The 22973-nt window shown below is 32.3% G+C and overlaps 1 protein-coding gene across 1 annotated transcript; it reads left to right on the top strand.

Annotated features, from left to right (window-relative positions):
• The first annotated feature begins 7150 nt into the window (after nucleotides 1–7150).
• Nucleotides 7151–15694, top strand: LOC106384210 (homeobox-leucine zipper protein HDG9-like). The gene is made up of 10 exons (XM_048760814.1): nucleotides 7151–7544; nucleotides 7628–7745; nucleotides 8003–8194; nucleotides 10767–11270; nucleotides 12019–12093; nucleotides 12197–12406; nucleotides 13063–13243; nucleotides 14273–14541; nucleotides 14672–14761; nucleotides 15056–15694. The coding sequence occupies exons 1-10, from the start codon at nucleotides 7426–7428 to the stop codon at nucleotides 15446–15448; spliced, it is 2151 nt and encodes a 716-aa protein (XP_048616771.1). The 5' UTR covers nucleotides 7151–7425; the 3' UTR covers nucleotides 15449–15694.
• The last annotated feature ends 7279 nt before the right edge of the window (nucleotides 15695–22973 follow it).

Raw genomic sequence — 22973 nt, 5'->3', positions numbered from 1 at the left:
TTATTTTTACCACAGAAAAAAACAACCATAAAATGGTGAAGAAAATATAGTATTGTTTACTTTTTTATATAAGAAGTTTAAATGTCTATTATTTAAAAACTGGGCTATAAAATATAATTCCTAAATCCCTTACCCAAATTTACATAAATATGGCCCATATTAATAAAAAAAAATTAAAATAAACACAAATCTACACATCTGCGAGAACTAATTCTAGAGATTCACCTCCAAAACTCGTGTTCTGTTTCCAGGAATAGAGAAGCTTGATTTATACATTCCAAGTGTTCCTTGAAGGGTTTGTGTTTGTTAATGAGGACATAATTAACCATCGCCATCTTTTTTATTTTGTTTGCTTTGTGAATGAGTTGGAAATTAGGAAGAGACGTATGTATATATATGCTAGTATATTTCCATATTAAATAGTAATTATTATTAATATTGTAATTAATTGTGCTAGATTTAAGCGAGATTATAGTAATTCTAACATAATGGTTTGGAGGTAACAATTAAAATTTCTTTGTAATGTAACTTTTTAAGATTCAAATTATTTTTTTCAAAACAAATTGTTATTTAATTATTTTTATCTTAATTTTTGGTGAAAGTCCTAATTCGATATTAATAAGTTAGTTAAATAATTTATTTTTCATGGCAAATAAAAATTGAGATTAAAAGTAAAAATTTCAATTAATATTTTTAAAATAAATCATGATTTTGATATTATCTAATATTTTAGACGATTAATAATATTATATTAATATATAACTATATAATAAAATTTATTACTTTATTGATCCACGGTTTAGCAACAGTCGATCTGGTAACTCTAGAAATAATCTGGTTAATTATCCAAGTCGAGTTTAAAAATATTGACGATCTTACGTATAACTAAATCTTACATATATATATATATATATACTCTGGTAACTTTATTAATATTATTTTACTTTCTTGTAATAACTAAATCTTACATATATATATATATATATATTTCGTTATTTTAACTTTTAAAATAGTTTTATATTAAAACACTCTCTCTAACCTTTGTTCTTGTTTTAGGATTCTGAAGAATAATTCATTGCATTATGCGCATTTCCATATGTTTGTAGGGTTTAATTTACCAATGAACCTTTAGATTTGTTATAAAGTTAGACAAATATTTTCTCGAAATAGTTACCAGGGAGATGTGTTGTCACCAACTAAACATAGCAGCTACGTGTGTTTATCCATGCATGTTTTTAATATAATTTTGTCTATCTTTCATTTTTGTTTGCATAATCCTTATTTAAAGAAAATTATTGTTTTCTCTTTTCTTTTCCCATGGAAATACTATGTACGACAAACAGCTTTGTCGACAAAGCAAAAACAATATGATTTATAAAATAATAATTTACGCAATCCTATGAGGTTCGTTAGCATAAAGCTTCTTACAATGTTCTAAGATGGCGATGGGTTGGTCACTTTGTCAGTTGATGGGTTGATGAACAGATGAGACCACTGAATTTGCAAATTCTAAGAAGGGGGAAAGAAGTAAGAGCATCAAAGTTGAATTTGGTTAGCACACTTAAGGTATGAGTCCAAGCGTATTTTAAGTTTATAGCTTACCTGTTTAAAAAAATAAAATCCAGAGTAACAATATAAAGTTGAATTTAGTATAAAACATATTAATATTTGTAACTAAAAAAGCAAAAACAGTAACCATACATATGTAAAATACTTTCAGAAGTCGGCACTGAATAAATGACACTTAAATTTTGAACAACAGTATAACAAACAATGACCCATAGTTGCATGAAAAATACACGTGGAGTATTTCACAAATATTATTTACAAATAAACAAAATTGTATTGAACTCGACTCGCAAGTTCTTGATGTACAGTCGCCAGAAACACAGAGATGACTACGCATGCATCTAGTCAATAGCGAATTGAGAAGACCCTCTAAAGAAATGCAGACAAATATTCGCGCACAGCATACCCGTAAATAATGGCTAGCAGAAACGAAACCATTTTTATGCTTTACCGCTTATGCTATCAGAAGGTCGTTCTGGAAAGTACATGCCTCTTGATCAAATGATGAATCTAAGATCTTGGCACACAATACTGAAGTGTAATTACAAAACGGACATCATTTCATGTTCATTGCCTCTCAAGTCTCTCACGTGGAAAGTTCTCTAAGGAAAAGAACAAAGAAGAGTTATGTTTGTGTGATGGAGAAGTTGATTGAACAAAGAGAGAGAGATTTTTTATATGTTTAGATATATACCAGGAAGAAGTTGATTCTCTAAGCAAGAAAACGATGGTCACTAAAGCCATGTAGCCTGTAAAGACAATGTCAGTTGCAAAGATTTATTTGATTTTCCAGCTATAGGAGAATGCACGACTTTTTCCTTTGAGATAGTCATGATTATTCATGTTGAGCAAGTAACAACGTTAGTTATGTGTTCATTTAAAGCACTTGGGAGAAGTTGTTAAAAGAGAGAACACACCATCGTTCAAGATAGCAAAGATCAAACCATAAATGGCAAAAAGTTGAAAATCCATATTAAAGTAATGAGCATGAACTCAAACTATGAAAGAGGTACAAAAAGAGGCCATAAACAGGAAGATTATTTGAAGGTGTTCACAAATACATGCAAGGTTGATTACTTACCTGTAACTGAAAATGGTAACTGAAACTGAATAAATCTGTTAGATAAACAAAGTGAGATTGGAGAAGAGAAAAGATAATGTAAAAGTTCTAGCTTAAAAGAGAGCACTGACTGTATAGTTCTTCATTCTTTGGAAAATGTCTCGAGTGGTTTAAACTGCGCTGATGATAACACTGAGTCAAGGCTCGGTGAGAACAATATCAGAAGCGCCTCGTGCAGCCTATGTAGCATCAGTAACAGGAACGATACCAATATTGGCTCTCTTCAAAGTAGGAGTATCCATCACCAGTCATTCTACATATATGTTTCAACTCTTGCAACTTCTTCACAATGTTGTACTTGTGCTCTGGCTCTAAACAATATAGAAAACATCGTTGTAGAGAGAAAGAGCAAGTTTATGAACAAAAAGAACTCTTAGCTAATCTGGGAAGACAGCAGCAAAGCCATCGACTTTCTCAATCAACTGTTCCACAGGAACAGAAGCTAGGATTTCGTCTTTGTGATTGCCAAGTAGAGTAGCTGATGCTGATGGATACATGTTTGATCCCATACCGAGCATACGTCGAGTCTATTTGGAAATAGCAAGTTGGTCACCTATAAGAAAACCAAAACAGCATAAGATTAGAGCCAAAGAGAGAAGTAAATACACAAATATTAACCAGTGATCATCTGGATGTTGACACCGAGGTCTGAAGCTCTTCTAATGGTGTATGCACTATCATGTCTTGGAGGACCAAACATAGGCAACACATCAATGAATTCACATAGACCACCAGAGCTTATTTTTTGTTTTCTCAAGTAGAGTCGTCTTGCAACAGCTAACTGGACTATGTTCCTCAGATCAGCTCTTGTGTTGCACTTTCATAGACCAAGAATCTGAATATCATCAAAAGAAAAAGGTATTACAGGTTAAATCATTGAAGAGAAGATACAGTACTAAAACTTAAAGTGCAGTGAAACAAAATCAGTTCGTAGGTACCTGTTCTGGAGCTCCTTTTGCTTACTCGGTGCTAGTCTCCATTACTATCGATATAAGTGGACTGGATTGAAGCAGAAGTAGTGAATCTCTCAAATTCCAACTCTTGCCTCTTTAGGGTCAGCAAGTATTCCAACCATATAGCAGCATCAATAGCATCTTGATTCGCTGTTCTTGAAACATAGCTTAAAACCAACTGAAACAATACCAATATAACCTAGAAAATTAACTCAACATCAAATACCGTAAATCAATCTCCCTGGAGAACAATAAAAATGAGAATGATGAATATAACCCCATACCGAACTGACCAATTAAATTGTTGTCATTTCACCACTGCATCTTTTTGTTATCCTGAAAATTGTCACAAAAATGTGTGTAGCTGGTCGTTAATAGCAGATCCTGAAACTAATAATGAAATCACAGTTAGAATCAGCATTCGTCCGTTAGCATGCAAATTCTGTCTTTTTAAACCCAAACCTGATAATACATTAATACTGGAATTTCAGCGCAAGAAAAATAAAGGATTCAGAATAGTAGTTGAAGACCAATAAGCATCTGGTTTAGGATTCTGGCAACCATGTCGTCGAAGAAGACGGTGTGAGGAGTTGCGATGATGGATTTAGAGCCTTTAAGATTCATCCTGCGCATGTATTTGTGGTGAGAAACGTCATGTAAGTCATGCATCGCATATGTACTGAAGTAGGAATACCTGAGGAATGAATCGTCATCCAGAAGTTACAATCTTGACTACAACAATCAGAGATGCAGATCGTGGAAGAACGGGAGAAGCCATCGATAAAGACATGAGAGCTATATGGCATAGATTTTTTTTTCCGGTGGATTTCATGGCCATGGCTGTAGCTTTTCAGAGTAGAGTTTGATTTAGGTTTAGATATAGAGCTGTAGAGAAGGATTAAGGGGAGATGGAACGAAACATTTAAGAATAAATTGATGATCATGATAAATTGAGAAAGAAACGCAAGGAAAATAAAAATCAGAAATAAAAAAAGATGATGTGGATAAGTCGGGATTCTTGAAACGAAACATGGTTACTTAACATGGGCTGGAGTGGGCCGAACGATAATTGTAATACAGCCCACACGAAAGTTCATTCTATATCAGCAATGGTGATATGGCAAAATTCAACTTCCTCATTGGTTGATTTAATCTGCCTACGTGGACAGACTAAATGTTGAAGATATTCTCCTTTTATTATTGTTAGATAAGACCTTACAAAAATCATGAAAACACAAAATCAAGACCGTTAGGAAGATCGAACAAAACTCCACTAAGGAAGATTAAAAAGCAGATATTGTAATTTGACAGCTAAATAAATTGGCGAAGACAATGATATTTGTTGTGTTCTCAAGACAACATACAACAATGATATTTGTTGTGTTCTCAAGACAACATACAACCATAATAAGAAAAAAACATTTGATTTCACTGTTTATATATTCATAAAATTTTATACATTCAACTTGCATATCTTTTTATTATATTATTTGATGTATATGAGATATGTATCTTGCAATTTAAATGTGTTTTAAAATTAGTTTTTAGATATTATCAAAATAATAAGAAATCTTAAGAAAAATAGAAATAAAATCCAATGTAACATAAACAAATAATACAATATATCATTTCTACTTATATAACTGTATATATATAATTTATTAATTTATTATTTCAGTGAGATTATTTATTTACATGGGATCTTAAAAAAAATATTATCTTTTTATTTTATTGATTTGTGTCATATTTTGCACTGGTCCAATTCGGAACCGACGAAATTAATAAATTTATTAATGTAGTGGTTATTAATTTATAAATTTGCTACTGTATATAGTTACATGACAACTCTAGATTTATAAAATTCAATTAAATAAATCATCTGAACTATGTTATAATCATTCTTTCATTTCAACCCAAATTTTTTTAAGTTTTAATTTATGATAAAAATCTGGTATCATACTCCAACATTTGTTTGTTAACACCCCATCAGCTCATATTGATTTAATCATAGCTAGTCAATATATTTTAATTTTTAACTAGCTCGCGGGTTTTTGTTCTTCATAATTATATATTTTAACTCCTAGAAAGGGCATAAGTTAAATTGTTTATACTTATTATATTATAGATTCGATGTTATTCAGGTTTGACATTGAGATTGTGTTTTTCTTTTCTTGTGCTTTTATTTAGTTTATTTGGTAAAATAAACAGTAAAGTATTAAAGGTTTAAGTATACTTGTGGGTTTTAGTAAATTATATTATAAATATTTTGTTTTAAAGTTGAATATAATGTTCAAATTTTTTATTGAGATTTTTTAAAATAAATACATTGTTTAGGGAAAAAAAATGAAACCAAGTTACAAAAAAACATTCAAAAATAATAAGTGATTTAATGTCAAAAATAAAAATAAGAACATATTTTAAAAATTTTATTTTCCAAACCTAATTTATGTTATTTATTGGGCCATTTTTTATGATTTTAAAGTTGGTACATCATAATTTACAATTACATAGTGGATATGAGCCCATAATTTACAATCACATAGTGGATATAAGCGTATAATTATCAATAAAGACATTTTCCAATGTTCCAAGCCCATATGTTAGTTTTCCCAGAAAAAAATAAGAAACGCTTTTCCCATCTACCGACTTTTCTCATTCCATCGAAAGTTCTCTATTCTTATCTCTTTCCCCGCAGCCAAAAAATTCTAACGCATGCTTTCTAAACAATTGAGCTAAATAAGTTAATGTCTTCACTCTAAGGTTATCAGAAGATAGATATATTGATAACTTTCATCTTTTGGCATAAAGGTTCGAGTTTCTTGATTGAGGTTTGCTTGAGTTTTTAGGATAATTAGGTTCTTCTAATCTACATTGTTTGTTTTGATTTTTCAGAGACCAGCTAAGGTATGGAATACCAAGAGTCTTCAATCGGGGATGAATATTTCTTAACGCATTTTGCATAATTGAATAGTCATTTATGGACAAAATATTTAAAAGAACTTAAATATATAAACAACATATTTGCAGATTTTTAGTTTACAATGATAACTGATTTTCGGTAATTTTTTAAATTTAGAATCATAATCAGTTATTTACGGATATATATGAATTCATCAAAATTCCTTCTTCTAAATATAAATAATTACCAAAATAAAATTCACTAAGGTATATACATTGAATAAATAGTTGTTAACTACTTTTGGTCTAACGCAATATTTCATATTGGTTAAGTGGGAATATTTCTTGGCATGATGTATTAACTACGTTTATTACTTTACTTAATTGATGTTATCATAATTGCATTAATATAGAAATTACTGGCATAATGGAAATATTTCTTGGCATAATGTAGTACGAAATTAATGGGTTAGCGAAAGTATAAAACTATTGTGTTTAGATCAGTGGCATTAGATTGTAATTATTAAAGAAAATTCAGGATCAAGTTTTATTTGTACTCATGTTTTAATTGATTAGATTAAGAATATCTAATATACTCTAGGTGGAAACTTGATGTAAATCTGAAATGTTATAAAAAAATTCTTTTAGTGAAAATATAAATAGAAAAATATCTCATTAATACTTTTACAGTCGCGTCCACAAAAGAAAAAAATCTATAATGAGATTTGTTTTCATAAATGGTCTTGTTTTAAGATTTTTGACAAAAAAAAGGACATAAGGAAAATTTCTAAACCATATATGTCTTTTCCAGCGTTTCTATATAAATAGCTTTTAAATGGTTAATAGATTATGCATATTTGATTATTCTTTCATTTGGATTTAAAAATGGCTTCTGGTCGTGATAGCAGCTCAAGTGATGAACAAGAAACTTCTCTGTACACCAGTGATGGGGATAAAAGGATTTACCATCGCCACTCTAATCATCAAATTCAAAAGCTTGAAGCGTAAGATCTTAATTTAGATCACAGTTAGTTTTTAAATGAAAATCTTCTTAATTAATAATTAATGTTTTGTGTATTGATTTAAGGTATTTCAAGGAGTGTCCTCATCCAGATGATTTGCAGCAACGTAAATTGGGCGAAGAACTGAAACTTAAACAAAAACAAATCAAATTTTGGTTTCAAAACAAAAGAACCCAAGCCAAAGTAAAATCTTTCGTAGTTAGTGTTTTTTTCTACATATTATAGTTGCATACATGACATGAACTGGTTTACTTTAACTAAAACCCTGATAGTAATTTATCAGTCATTATTTATTCGTCGAAATCAAAATATTAGGTGCATAATTAGATTTTTTTTAGTTAACACAGCATTTGCATATTAAAAAAAAAAAAAAAAAAATTTATACGACTTAAATTATGTTATTAATATAATTTTTATTTTAAATAAAAAATAAATTATAGGTTCAAAATGAAAAAGCAGACAATGCATCACTTAGAACAGAGAATATGAAAATACGACGTGAGAACGAAGCAATGCAAGAGGCCTTGAACACTGTGACTTGCCCTCCATGTGGTGGCCCTCATCCTGGGCAAGTAGATCGCAAGCTCTATTTCCAAAACCTCCGTGCACATAACGCATATCTCAGAGAAGAGGTGTGTGTCTTCATGCATAATTTTCAGTTTCCCTTTTAATTAATCTTGTGATTTTCATCAATTGTTCCACTGTTAAATGAATATCTCAATTCTAACACTAGAAAATATTGGTAAATGTCAAATTTAATATACTTATGGATAGCAATATAAATCTGTGAAAGATACAAAACATGCAAGTCTTTTTATTAAAATGATTTTGTTAGTTGAACGTTTCTGATTTTCGATCTATAGTTTTGCTTGTTTTACATGAAATATTTACATATTAGATTAAAAAAAAACTAAGAAGGATTTTGCAGGGGTTCACCATTCATTTAATTTATCAAATCTAGTAATAAATGTTTTAAATCATCCATGTGGTTATTCTCATTTAAATCCATATAATATCATAATTATACGCTTAAAATAATCTATATGATTTATTTATCCATTTAATTTTATAAGTTATGCATATATACAATTGTTTTTGATAAAACTGCATAAGCATCAAATAAAAAATACTAAATGATTTTATTTGTTTTACATGTTTTATATAGAATCAACGTCCAATTTAAAAAGCATATATGTCTTTATGTGTATATTTTTCTGAATCAAAAAATAATTTTTATTGTAATTTTCACTAATGTTTCGCTGTGAAATTATTTATGAAAATCTAACACGATATTAATGTTAGTCGTACTATAAATATGTAAATTATATCAAATAGTATGATTTGCTTTTAGAATAATAGTTTTTTTCAGTTTTCAGTTTTCCATGTTATACATGCAATATATATTGGCAAAAACGATTGAAACCCAATATAAATTATTAGAGTTTGTTTGACTTACCGTTCATTTTACATTAAATATAGTAATACCGTTCATTTAATATATTAAGTATAGTAAAAATATTATAAACACTTTCAAATTTGATGTAAAAGCGTTTATGGAAAAATGATGCAACTAGGTTATTTCAAACATCAAATAAAGTAAAATTATTTAAAATGATATGAAAACTTCAATGATAAAATGATACAAACAAGATTTAATTGAAAATTATACTTTAGATATATATATATATTCTATTTACAATGATGTTATTATAACTTTTTCAAGAAACATTTACATATTAGATAAATAAATAAAACTAAGAAGGATTTTGCAGGGTTTTTCTGTTCACCATTCATTTAATTTATCAAATCTAGAAATAAATGATTTAAATTGTTCAAACTTAAACTACAAACTTCAAATCATCCATGTGGTTATTCTCATTTAAAGCAGTATAATATCATATTTTACGCTTAAAAAATAATCTATATGATTTATTTATCCATTTACTTTTATAAGTTATGCATATATACAATTTTGTTTTGATAAAACTGCATAAGCATCAAATAAAGAATTACTAAATGATTTTCTTTGTTTTACATGTTTTATATAGAATCAACGTCCAATTTAAAAAGCTTATATGTCTTTATGCATATATTTTCTGAATCGAAAAATAAATTTTAGTGTACTTTTCGCTAATGTTTACTATTAAATTATTTATGAAAATCTAACACCATATTGATGTTAATCGTACTATCAATATGTAAATTACATCAAATAGTATGATTTTCTTTTAGATTAATAGTTTTTCAGTTTTCAGTTTTCTATGTTTTACATGCAATATATATTGGCAAAGGCGATTGAAAACCAATATAAATGGTTAGAGTTTGTTTGACTTACCATTCATTTTATATTAAATATAGTAATATCGTTCATTTAATATATTAAATATATTATAAATACTTTCAAAATGATATAAAAGCGTTTATGGAAAAATGATGCAACCAGGTTATTTCAAACATCAAATAAAGTAAAATTATTTAAAATGATATGAAAACTTCAATGGTAAAATGAGACAAACAAGATTTAATTGAAAGTTATACTTTAGATATATATTCTATTTACAATGATGTTATTGTAACTTTTTCAAGAAAAAAGTCACTTTTGTTATTCAGAATTCAAATATTTCAATCCCATAATTCTACATAATACAAAATATATATGACTTAATTCTTTTTTTTTGTTTTATAAATAATATCTATATGTCATTATATACAGTAAAATTACTTTTTGATTAAATATAAAAGTTTCAATTGAACAACCTTTTCCATAAAAAGGTACTATATTTTTTTAAAAATATCTCCTTTTTAAACATGTCATTTTTAGTATAGATTTTCCCATGGACATTCTGATACCTGTTTAAATCTGGGTTGATTCTTTATGATATCTGTTTTTGAATTTTGAAAAGTTCACATTTGGATATTATTAAAAATCGGATCGGACTCGAGTCGGGTATTGAAGCCCTGATTTTTGGGTCGGTTTTGAGTTTGTTCTTCCGATGCAGATATTTTGCAAGCTCTAGATGCCCATCTTATTTTTGACCAAAAAAAAAAAAGATACCCATCTTATTATTCACAACTTAATTGATTGGTTAAAAGATAATCTGATTTGTTTCTTTGCTAATCTGGGTTTACAAACTGTCATGTTTTGTTTTATTTAAAGTGTATCTACATTACTAATGTTTTTGTTGATCAAAATATGAATATCAGCGTGACAAACTCTCAATTTGGGTAAACAAGACCGAAGGCCATCCAAAACCTATTGTCAATGCTTTAGCCTATCTCCATGGTCCATCATTGCATGCATCGACTTCTAACAACCCACATGTCACATATGAAACCTCTTCCAACCATCTCGTGGAGCCGCCAAGCTTGTTAAGAGAACTATACCTTCGTGAACACATCAACATCGCCCAACCGCCTCAGCCGCGACAACTGCAATGTTCCCCGCCACTATCTAATATGGAGAAAGTGATGATGACTGAAGCGATGGTAGGTGCTGTGACGGAGGTTATAACTCTGATTCAAACTGAAGAACCAATGTGGATTAAGTCGTCAATCGATAGTAGGCTCGTAATTGATCAAGAGAACTATGAGAAAAAGTTTACTAAAAGTAGCCATTTTAAGATTTTAAGTGCTCGTATTGAGTCTTCCAAGGAAGTCGCGGTGATTCCATTGGATGCCAAAAACTTGGTGAACATGCTCTTAGATACGGTACGTTATCTAAACTTAACCAAAAATGATATTCTTATTTTTTGGTTAAAATTATATTCTTATTTGTTCTATATTTAACTATTTTTTTTGTTTTTTTTTTTTGATAAAACACGTGACAAATTTTATGGGTCTCAACATTTATTTTTTACTTTAATCAAATAGTTAACTAAGTATATTTTAATTCTGTATTTATAGTAATCAACTAATTAATAATAACTATCTACATTTTTTAGATTAATCCGTTTAACATCATATTTATGTCATGGTATTTAATATTTTGAATTCATTTATCATCGAAACTTCATTATGTTTTGACAAAAATTTTGCTATTTCTTTTGTTTTGTCCATATCTATATCTAATATTTTCTTGATTAATATTGTATTATTTACATTTTATATTACTTTATCATTTATAACTTTACATATATACATTGTATATATATTTAAATTAATATAGATAAATGATGAAGATGTTTACAGACGCCTATATATATTATTTTATCTTATTTTTTCACTATTATAGTTTTTTCTCTTCTTTAAATTTTATGTACATAAAAGTTTTGGATATATTTTTGTTGGTATATTAATTATATTATCATAAACGTTTTATAGTAAATTTTTACCTTGAACCTCTAAAATGCTATACACGAAACTTGTAAAATCGTATATGCCATGATTATAAGAAAATCACGGAAAGTACTTATTTCATGAATTTAATTTCAGCTTTAAAAATACAAAATTATTGCAGGAGAAATGGGCGAATCTTTTCTCAACAATTGTGAACAAAGCTAAAACAATTCACGTGCTGGAATCCTCGAAATTGGTATGAATCTTATAACATTTTATAATTTTATGTTCAACTCTTAATATATGCATATACTAAGTACTCGGTGAACACACAATAAATGGGTTGATACATTAAATAGATGTATGAGCAACTGCACATACTGTCGCCATTGCTGCCACCAAGAGAGTTTATGATTCTAAGATGTTGCCAACAACTGGAGGAAGATCTCTGGGTGATTGCTGACGTTTCTTACCATCAAGTAGCCTTTGAGTTTGAGTTTGGGACTCCGGCTTGTTACAAACGTCCTTCCGGTTTTCTCATTCAAGCCATGCCCAATGGTCACTCTAAGGTCTCCTTTCTTCTCCTATGTTTCTCTAATAGAATTTTTATATCATTTATGGATTTACTTATTATAAATAATTTTAAGGTAGCATCAAGCGAGGTTTTTACATTAAGAAAAAAAAACCCAACGTTAGATGTTTTAGAAAAAATATTTGTTTCAAGAAGATAATTTTTTTTGTTTTCTTAAAAATTTGTAAATTTAAGAAAATTATTTAAATTTATTAAATTAATATTGATTAAAAATTATTGAAAATTGATAATTACAGAAAACTGTATATTTATTATAGTGATTTAATGAGTTTTTTAATATGTGAAAATATTAAAAAATTTATCTTTTAGAAACGAAAGTGGTATTAGATCTCAGTCTATCATATCAATTCAACTTTGATTAATAGAGTCTAGTGAAATTAGAAAGAAAATATATTTACTTATTTATTTACAAAAATTAGAATGTGTTGTTCATATATAACCTAAAAGCGATTTTTTCAGTTACATGCATAATCAGAAATTAAAAATAGAATGTGATTTGATCAATTATTTTACAACATACCCCACTATTTTCATGGAAAACAAGAATAGTGAAAACATGTAAAACATTGCAATTATATTTTGGCAATACCATATATATATAGAAACTAAAACTATGAGAAACAAAATGAGCAGGTGACGTGGATGGAGCACGTGGAAGTAAATGATAAAGTGCGGGCACATCGGATTTACAGAGACCTCTTATGCGGCGGCTTTGGCTACGGAGCTCGCCGTTGGACCGCTACTCTTGAGAGAATGTGTGAGAGGCTGTCTCTCTACTCTGTCCCTGACTTCCCGACGACTGACGACCCCGGAGGTACTTATATTATATATCAGAATCCCATGCTAGATAATATCAATCTGGCCAAATTAATATATCAGAATCCCATGCTAGATGATAGCCATTAGGGCTGATTAACCGGCGTTCTTAACCATGATTTGACACTATATTTTTTTTTTTTTACACTTTTCGGTTAAGAAACGGTTCTTATATCTCTTATTTAAGAGACGGTTCTCAGCTTTTCTTAGTTAAAATCTAAGAAAAGTTAAAAACCATTTCCTATCTGAAACTAAAAATTCCAGTTAAGAGACCGGATTTTCATTGCAACAAGGATGTTGACAAGTGCTAGTTTTAGTAGCTAAAAAATCTTATATATATATTTTAGTATTATAAAAATTGATATAGACAACATCCAGACACCTGTTTAGATCATTTTAAAATGATTTTTTTCAAAAAATGGTGTACACGAAGTTTAAGCCTCCACTTAAACACTATTTTTTATTGAGTGTCTAATTAATATTTTATGGCATCTTCAACAGCTATTTATCTTTTTACTTTCTAAAGACTTTTGTATTCCAAAAGTTTTTTATCTTTTTATTTTTTTTAAAGGTAAATAGTACACTTTTTAATATAAATGAACACTATTCAACCAGTTAAACACTATTCATTTTTCATTTTAATTTCTACAATTATGTCTTATAATTACATGATAATTTTATATTTATCATATTTTAGTACTTATCGTTATAGTTTCTTACAACTATTTCAATTAAAAATCATTATTAACATTTTTATACTATTTATAGTTATATTTGACTACATATTATTATATTTTTCAAAATAATTTATTTTAATATCTACCAAATAATATTTTTTATTGATTTTTGAAATTTTAATGATTATTTTATTGAGGACTAAAATATAATATATTAAAAATTTAAAGAAAATGTATAAAATGTCACCGTTAGAGAACTACCTTTTTATCTTTTTATTTAAAGTGTGTCCCTCCTTTAAAATAAGGGAATTGTTGGTGATCTCTTTATTTTATCTCTCTTTTCTATGTAGTTGTGAAAACCATAAATGGAAGAAGGAGAGTCATGGATTTAGGAGAAAGAATGTTGAAAAATTTTGCATGGATACTAAATATGCCTGAAAAATCTGAGTTTTCGCAACAGTCTGCAACAAACAGCAGCGGAGTTAATATTTCGGTGCGTGTAAACAAAGAAGCCGGCCAACCGCCCGGTCTCATTGTCTGCGCTTGTTCATCTTTATGTCTCCCTCTTGCACCTCTCCAAGTCTACAACTTCCTCAAAAATCTCGAGGTTCGCCACCAGGTAAACAATATATCAAGCTTAATTGCACAAGCCCATCTCTAATCATCTTTTCTGAAAAAATTGAATACAAATGTAGTGATTTTCACATTGCTGCCAATTAACACGAAATCAAAATTTTTATGTAAAAAAGTGGGACGTTCTCTGCCATGCGAGTCCGGTCACTGAGGTCGCTCGCTTTGTCACTGGAGCAAACAATAAGAATTGTGTGAATATCCTCCAGGTATATTACTCATACTTTCTTATTGTCTTTACAGGATATGCCCACTTTAAAATTAACATTTTCAATAGAGATGTTATATTAAAGTGCAAAAAAGCAATGGATAGTCATTCCAAAAAAACCAAGTCTTCTTCCTTGGCTTCTTGTTCTTGTTCCTTTCTTCTTCTTCTTCTTTCTTTGTTTCTTGCGCTTCAAGCTTCTTCTTCTTCTTCTTCATTCTTTTTCAATCAAAGGATACAATTCCAACAATGTGTCATTGCATTAACTAATGTTGGTTTATATGTATATGTTAACTAGCCTTCAAGTGCAGCGGAGAGTGGTGACTTGATGATAATACAAGACAGCTTCATAGATGCATTAGGAGGTATGGTGGTCTACGCTCCAGTGGACCTAAACACTGCACACGCTGCCGTTTCAGGCAATGTCAATCCTTCCGGCATTCCAATCCTCCCATCCGGTTTCGTCATCTCCCGTGACGGCCGTCCCTCCGCAACCGCTGAGCTAGACGGTGGCCGTGACAATTGTAAGACGCTCCTGACGGTGGCTTTCCAGATCCTTGTCACTGGTCCGACTATCTCTGAAGAACTCCAAATGGATAAATGGACCACCACAGTCGATACCTTGATTAGCTCCATTAGCTCCACTATTACAAGGGTTAAAGCCATGCTTAACTGCCATGATGGACAGTGAGAGGGTTCTCAAACTATTTGGTTCTGTTTCTTTTATTTCAAATAATGCTTTGAGTGAGAAGACTATTCTCCGATATGATTCTCTAATGAATCAGACTCATATCTTTCATTCTTTTGGTTGGTTTACAAACTTATAATAATTTCTAAGGGAAGGCCCTTAGATAAACAATGTTATGTTTGTTGCCGGTTTGGCTTGTTTGTTTATGATATTGTTCTAAGACTATCTAAGCTGTTATTGCTTTCAATTCTTTTTTTTCTCTTTAAAATTATTGCTTTCATTTCAAGTATTTACTCCTATAAAATGTTTCATTTAATAATGCAGTAGGAAATGTACAAATTAATACATGATAAAATAGTAAACAAGATAAATTAATAAAAAAAATTATTCTCGAGTTGGACCGATTCAATATATATAATACAAATTGAAAAGATAATAATTTTTAGTAAATTCTATGTAAATGTAATTTCTCATTAAAGGCATAAATTAATAATTTTTATATAAAATTTTATATAAGCACAAATTGTTTTGTATTATTTATTTTATATTCACAATGGAATTCATCTCTATTTTTATTATTTTATAAAAAGTATATTCTAAAATAAAAATAATCAAAGAAATAATATTTTTATGAATTAGTAACTCTATAAATTAAAAAAATTATACTCCAACATTATTAATTTACTATGTTCTGTGATATTTCATCAGTTAACAATGAAGTGTAAATCTTACGTTTCTAAGTTGTACTAGGTATGTGTGTACGAGGATTTTTCATATAAAATATTTTAAATTTTTACAATTAAGAAGATTAAAAATTAATTATTACATTTTCTGAAATTTTTTTTTATGGTAAAATAATTTTCTAATTTCTAACAAAACTAGAAAACGTGAATGTTAGTTGCATTTGTAACTCATACCGACACAAATATTTCGAAGGGTTAATAAAAATTATAACATAGTTGTAGAGTGAAAAATGGTTGTTCTATTATTTGTTTGCTTTATAAATATATTTCCATATAAAATAGTAATTCTTTTGTTTATTTATTTGTCGGCATGGCTGGCTAGAGCCCGCCAAATTGCATCTTATTATATAAAGAAGAGTTTTACTCACTCCTGAGGCTTCCACATGAGATTCTAGGTCAGAAAGTCATTCAACTTGCTGCTTATACATGGATCTCTTAAAAATATCTCTCATTCGAGATTGAGGCGTAACCTGAATTCTAAAAGAGTTGTTTCATCTTATTCCTTATCCATCCGCAGAGATACGGTTACAGATTAATCCTCTTCAATTCCTTATTAAATACATACCCCATGATCTCTTACTCCACTGTTCTTGAAGGCATGTCGTTGTAACTTCCTAAAAGATGAAGATTTCATTAGCCAACCTCAGTAAGTTTCCAAACCTTTAAGAAACCCTAATCATCATTATTTCTTTGTTCTCACGTTGATTTCATCGGTTGAGCAAATTGTTTTATTTGTTTCTACTGCTTTAGATTAGGGTTATCTCCTAAATATCTTCAATCCTTATAATGACTTGATATCTCTTGTAGAGAAAATTGATTACGCATTCCAAAGGTGAGGAAATCTAAACCTGATTTCATACTCAGGTGCTAACACCAATATTGATCCCGCCAAGAAGAGTTAGGTTAGCTTTTTACAATCCTTTTTTTTCATTATTCCGTAAACACTGATTAGATTAGTTGAAAATATTAGTTTCAGATTAGCATTGTTGATTATGCATACATCACTCACTTAAGTTAAATCGTGTCCAATGTTACAGGTCCTTCAAGCTTTGTGGAGATTGAAAGGGTACTTAAATATTTACAAGGGAAATAAGCGGCGCAGGTTTCAGAAAACAGTGAGAAGAAGATTATAGGGGAGTAAGGTTACGAAAAACCATTGTTTCAGAGTGTGTATCGAAGAATCTACAGGCTTTCGGAGTTTGAGAGATTTCGTATCAGCTTTGTTTGATTATAAACTCAATGCAGGTTTCCAACTATAGTGACTGTTAGCCAACTCATAACTTAAAAGTGAATACATGTGACCCAATATATCTCAGTGTTTTTAATATATTTTCAGATTGATGATTGTATCAGGAACATTAACAAGCCATGGATGAAAAAGATAAATCTTTCAGATTCATAGTGACACCAATAACTACTGTGAAAGCCACCCACCAAAAGCCTTTACTCCGCAAGAAGGTTTTCTTGCTTTTCTCCTATGTTACCATCCAGAAAACAGGTGGGTATAAGTTTAATTTTTAAATTTCTTAATGATATGTGAACTGTAATAGGTTTAGGTGTATGTGAATATTATTTGCTTCAAAATCTGGTATATGGATGTTAATTGATGCAAGCAACATGTTGCATATTGTCAAAGCAAAGCTTAAACTTACCAAGCAGAGGAGGAAGAGATGGGTCAGATGAAATAGTCATGAGTATGATCTAAAGACATGTGTAGACTTTTACATATTGAGTCACGACATTCTCGATTCTGATGAACAAACGTCTTATCTTATACTCATGTGACTGATATTACATAGGAAGATGATCCCATGGATCCATCTGTAGCTGGGGTGATGGTGTAAGTTGTTCTCTATGACACGAGTCATTGTCAATGCTGGTGACTGAAATGTATCAAATAGTTGCAGGTGGCAAGAAGCTAACAAGGGGCAGTTATGGTCCAAGGGAATGTAGGAAACAGCAACCACAAATTACAAAGTTGTAACCTGGTGATGACTAAACCTTCCACGATAGGCACGGTTGAGGAAGAGTCGGTGACGGCGAAGTAATACACACAGACGATGAGCGTGGAGAGGGAATGAGATGGATGAGAAGCTATTGGATAATTTCAAGCTTGTGGAAACTTAACATATTATTAGATGTTAAATATGTTAAGATAAACACAATAAGGAAACCTAGAAATAGGAAAATGAAGTTTCTATTTAGGTTAGGTTTGTGTTTTTCATATTTCACATGTTAAAGGGAATTGTCTTTCATGTAAATATAGGTCTAATGCAGAGGTGTTCCATATGATCTAAGAGAAACATATTGAGAGTTTTAGTTTTGAGTAGTTTTTAAAGCTAATACGAAAAGTTGTTCTTATAACTCTTTGTGTTTCTAAGAGATTTGAATTGGTATCAGAGCCTCAGGTTGGAGACTCGATCTAAGCTTAAGTTGTAGCTTAAGATCCTGATGCTTGTGAACAAGAGATCGCGAAAGCAAGATGGCGGGCGTGACTAGGGCTCCACGCACGAAGGACTTTGGATCTACATCCATCCAATGTCCGATGTTGTCATCGACACACTACACAGTTTGGTCGATGAGGATGAAGGTTCTACTTCGTGTTCATGAAGTGTGCGACACAATCGAACCCGATTCAGATGAACAAAAGAAGAACGATGTTGCGCTCTTTTGTTTCAATCTATTCCAGAGACTTTGATTCTCCAGGTGGGAGAACAAACCGCATCAAAAGAGATATGGAACGCCATCAAGTCGCGACACATAGGAGCTGATCGTGTAAGGGAGGCGAGACTTCAGACGTTGATGACGGAGTTTGATAGGTTGAAGATGGATGATTCAGATACGGTCGATGACTTCGCGGGGAAGATATCAGGCCTATCATCCAAAGCAACCTCTTTGGGAGAAAACATAGAAGAATCCAAGATGGTCAAGAAGTTCTTGAAGGGTCTTCTGAGACACAAGTATATCCAGATCGTAGCATCACTTGAGCAAGTCCTAGATCTCAACTCGACGGGGTTTGAAGACATAGTTGGAAGGCTTAAGGCATACGAGGAGCGTGTAGGAGAAGAAACTCAGAAAGAAGACAAAGGGAAGCTGATGTTTTCGAACAATGAAGAGCATAGTTAGAGGGGCTATGAGAATTCCTGTGGTAGAGGAAGAGGAAGGAACGGTAGAGGCAGAGGTCGAGGTAGGTCACACAACCAAAAACGTGTGTCACACACCGAAGATAACAACTCGAAGAAGAATCATTCAAAGCTGATATGTTGGAGATGTGACAAGCCTGGTCACTACGCAACTGTCTGTCCCGAGAAGACTGAGAAAAATCAAGAAACCAACCTAAATGAGACAGAAGAGGCTGATGCATTGTATGTACACGAGGTGGTACGAGGTGGTGTTTTTGAACGAAGATAAGGTGATTCCAAAGAATCTTGATATCGACAAAGGCAATGCAAGTGTCTGGTATTTTGATAATGGAGCGAGCAATCACATGACAGGGAACAAGGAGTTCTTTTCGAGTTTGAATCTCAACACCAAAGGGAAGGTGAAGTTTGGTGATGGATCGTGTGTTGACATTATAGGAAAAGGTGTGGTTACCTTTGTGTGAAAGACTGAAGAGAAGAAGACACTCAAAGACATATACTATATACCCGAACTGAAGCACAATATATTGAGTCTTGGGCAAGCAACATAGAGCGGATGTGAGGTTAACATGAAAGATGTCTACTTAACGCTCACAGATTCGCATGGAAGGTTGCTAGTTCGTGTGACAAGATCTCCAAACCGTCTCTACAAGGCCCCTATGGAGAGAGGTGGCATGCTCGACTAGGACATATAAGCTATGGAGTGATGAACAACATGGTAAGGAAGGAGATGGTCATAGGAATGTCGTGTGTAACACACGAAGAAAGCATGTGTGACGCATGTCTCGCAGGGAAGCAGATCAGACAGTCATTCCCGACCAAAACCATATTTCGTGCGACAAAGCCGTTAGAGTTATTGCATGGAGATTTGTGTGGACCAATCACACCACCAACGTCAGAAAATAATAAGTATGTCTTTGTCTTGATCGATGACTTCTCTAGGTATATGTGGGTTATGCTATTGAAGGAGAAGAGTGAGGTATTCGATCGATTCAAAAGGTTTAAAGAGAGTGTAGAGAAGCAGACATGGTCAACCATCAAAACCTTTCGCACCGATAGAGGAGGAGAGTTTACCTCAGCTGAGTTCAATCTATTCTGTGAAGAGAATGGAGTTAAAAGACACCTAACCGCGCCTTACACACCTCAACAAAACGGTGTTGTGGAGAGGAGAAACTGAACCTTGATGGGAATGACAAGAAGTATGCTGAAGGCAATGAAGATGCCGAACTACTTGTGGGGTGAAGCTGTACGACATTCAACTTACCTCATCAACAGAGTTCCTACAAAATCCTCGAAGAAACCAAATATCAAGCACTTGAGGATATTCGGTTGTGTAGCTCATGCGAAAATCATTGGTCCTTATCTGAAGAAGTTGGATGAGAGATCAAAGAGTATGGTCAATCTTGGAACTGAGCCGGGTTCCAAAGCCTACAGACTCTATGATCCAGACACAATGAAGGTGATGGTGAGTAGAGATGTGATTTTCGATGAGGAGAAAGCTTGGGACTGGGCGTCTACAACAAACCAAGCTGATTGTGAACCGAGCATGCTTAAAATTCCACATGAGGGTGACATAGAAGAAGGTAATGATCAAGGTGAGGATCATGAACAGGAAGCTATAAACCAAGATGAGGAAGAAGAAGAAGATGTGGATCACAATGCAAACCAAGACGGTGGAGGTCAACCGTTAGTGACTAGACAAGGCCGAACCATAACAAAACCAAGATATCTCGATGATTATGTGTTACTTGCAAATCAAGAAAGTGCAATGCTGTTGCTCACAGTGGATGGCGAGCCAGAAAACTATTTTGAAGCTGAACACGTACGAGAATGGGTTGAAGCGATGGTGGCCGAGTTGGAGTCTATCACAAGAAACAAGACATAGGAGCTTGTGGATAGACCGGCTGGAGTGAAACCTATAGGGTTGAAGTGAATCTACAAGATTAAGAGAAAGGCGGATGGTACAGTGAGCAAGTATAAGGCGAGACTTGTGGCAAAAGGCTATGTACAAAGAGAAGGAATAGATTTCGATAAAGTGGTTGCACCAGTGGCAAGAATTGAAACTGTTCGGCTCTTAATAGCCCTCGCAGCAACAAACGGTTGGGAGATACATCACATGGACATGAAGACCGCTTTCTTGAATGGAGATCTAAAGGAGTTAGTGTATGTAACTCAACCCGAAGGTTTCGAAAAAAAAGGAGAAGAGGATCGAGTGTATGTGTTACACAAGGCTTTGTATGGGTTACGCCAGGCATCCAGGGCATGGAATGTGAAACTCGATCAGGTTCTCAAGGAGATGAGATTTGAGAAGTACATGAAGGAACCATCAGTGTACCGCAAGACTGAAGGAGGAGACGTCTTAATCATAGCCATCTACGTTGATGATCTATTTGTGACAGGAACTTCGCTTAAGGTGATTAGGCAATTCAAGGAGGAGATGTCTAAGAAGTTCGAGATGTCAGATCTAGGTAAGCTAACGTACTACCTTGGCATAGAGGTGATTCAAGGAGCAGACGGAATCAGAATAAAACAAGAAAGGTATGCTCAAGGAATCCTGTGTGACACGAAGATGGAAGTGTGTAACGCAACTCAAATTCCAATGGAGTCGAATTTGAAGAACTCAAAAGCTGAAGATGAACGAGAGATAGATGCTACCGAGTTCAGAAGAATCATAGGATGTTTGAGGTGTCTGCTTCACACAAGACCCAACCTGTGTTACGCAGTAGGTGTTCTTAGCCGATACATGCACAATCCGAGAGACTCTCACGGACAAGCCATCAAGCACATATTGCGGTATGTGAAAGGAATAACAAACTACGGTCTGTTCTTCAAGAGAGATGAGTCAAGGAGTGTCGTTGGTTATAGTGACAGCAGTCACAACATTGATCTCGATGACGGGAGGAGCACGTCAGGTCATGCATTCTACTACGGTTCAACACTGATCACTTGGACATCGCAGAAGCAGCAGACAGTTGCATTGTCATCATGCGAAGCAGAGTTCATGGCAGCAACAGAAGCAGCGAAGCAAGCTATATGGATCAAGGAATTGTTGAGTGAGATACTAAGCAAAGAAGGCGAGAAGGTCAAGCTTAGGATCGACAACAAATCAGCCATTGCTCTAACCAAGAATCCAGTTTTCCATGGAAGGAGTAAGCATGTACTCAAGAAGTATCACTTCATTCGTGAGTGTGTGGAGAATGGGCAGATCGAAGTGGAGCATGTGCCGGATGTTGAGCAGAAGGCCGACATCCTTACCAAGCCATTAGCAAGGATTATGTTCAAGCAAATGAGGAGCTTAATCGGAGTTCAAGAAATTGATCTCCCTAATTCAAGTTGGAATTAAGGGGGTGAATGTTGGATAATTCCAAGCTTGTGGAAACTTAACATATTATTAGATGTTTAATATGTTAAGATAAACACAATAAGGAAACCTAGAAATAGGAAAATGAAGTTTCTATTTAGGTTAGGTTTGTGTTTTCCATATCCCACATGTTAAAGTGAATTGTCTTTCATATAAATATAGGTCTAATGGAGAGGTGTTCCATATGATCTAAGAGAAACATATTGAGAACTTTAGTTTTGAGTAGTTTCTAAAGCTAATAGGAAAAGTTGTTCTTATAACTCTTTGTGTTTCTAAGAGATTTG

Source organism: Brassica napus, chromosome C6, assembly GCF_020379485.1.
Source record: "Brassica napus cultivar Da-Ae chromosome C6, Da-Ae, whole genome shotgun sequence".
Lineage (NCBI taxonomy): Eukaryota > Viridiplantae > Streptophyta > Magnoliopsida > Brassicales > Brassicaceae > Brassica > Brassica napus.
Note: the sequence above shows the minus strand (reverse complement) of the source record. Positions and strands in the feature narration are given on the sequence as shown.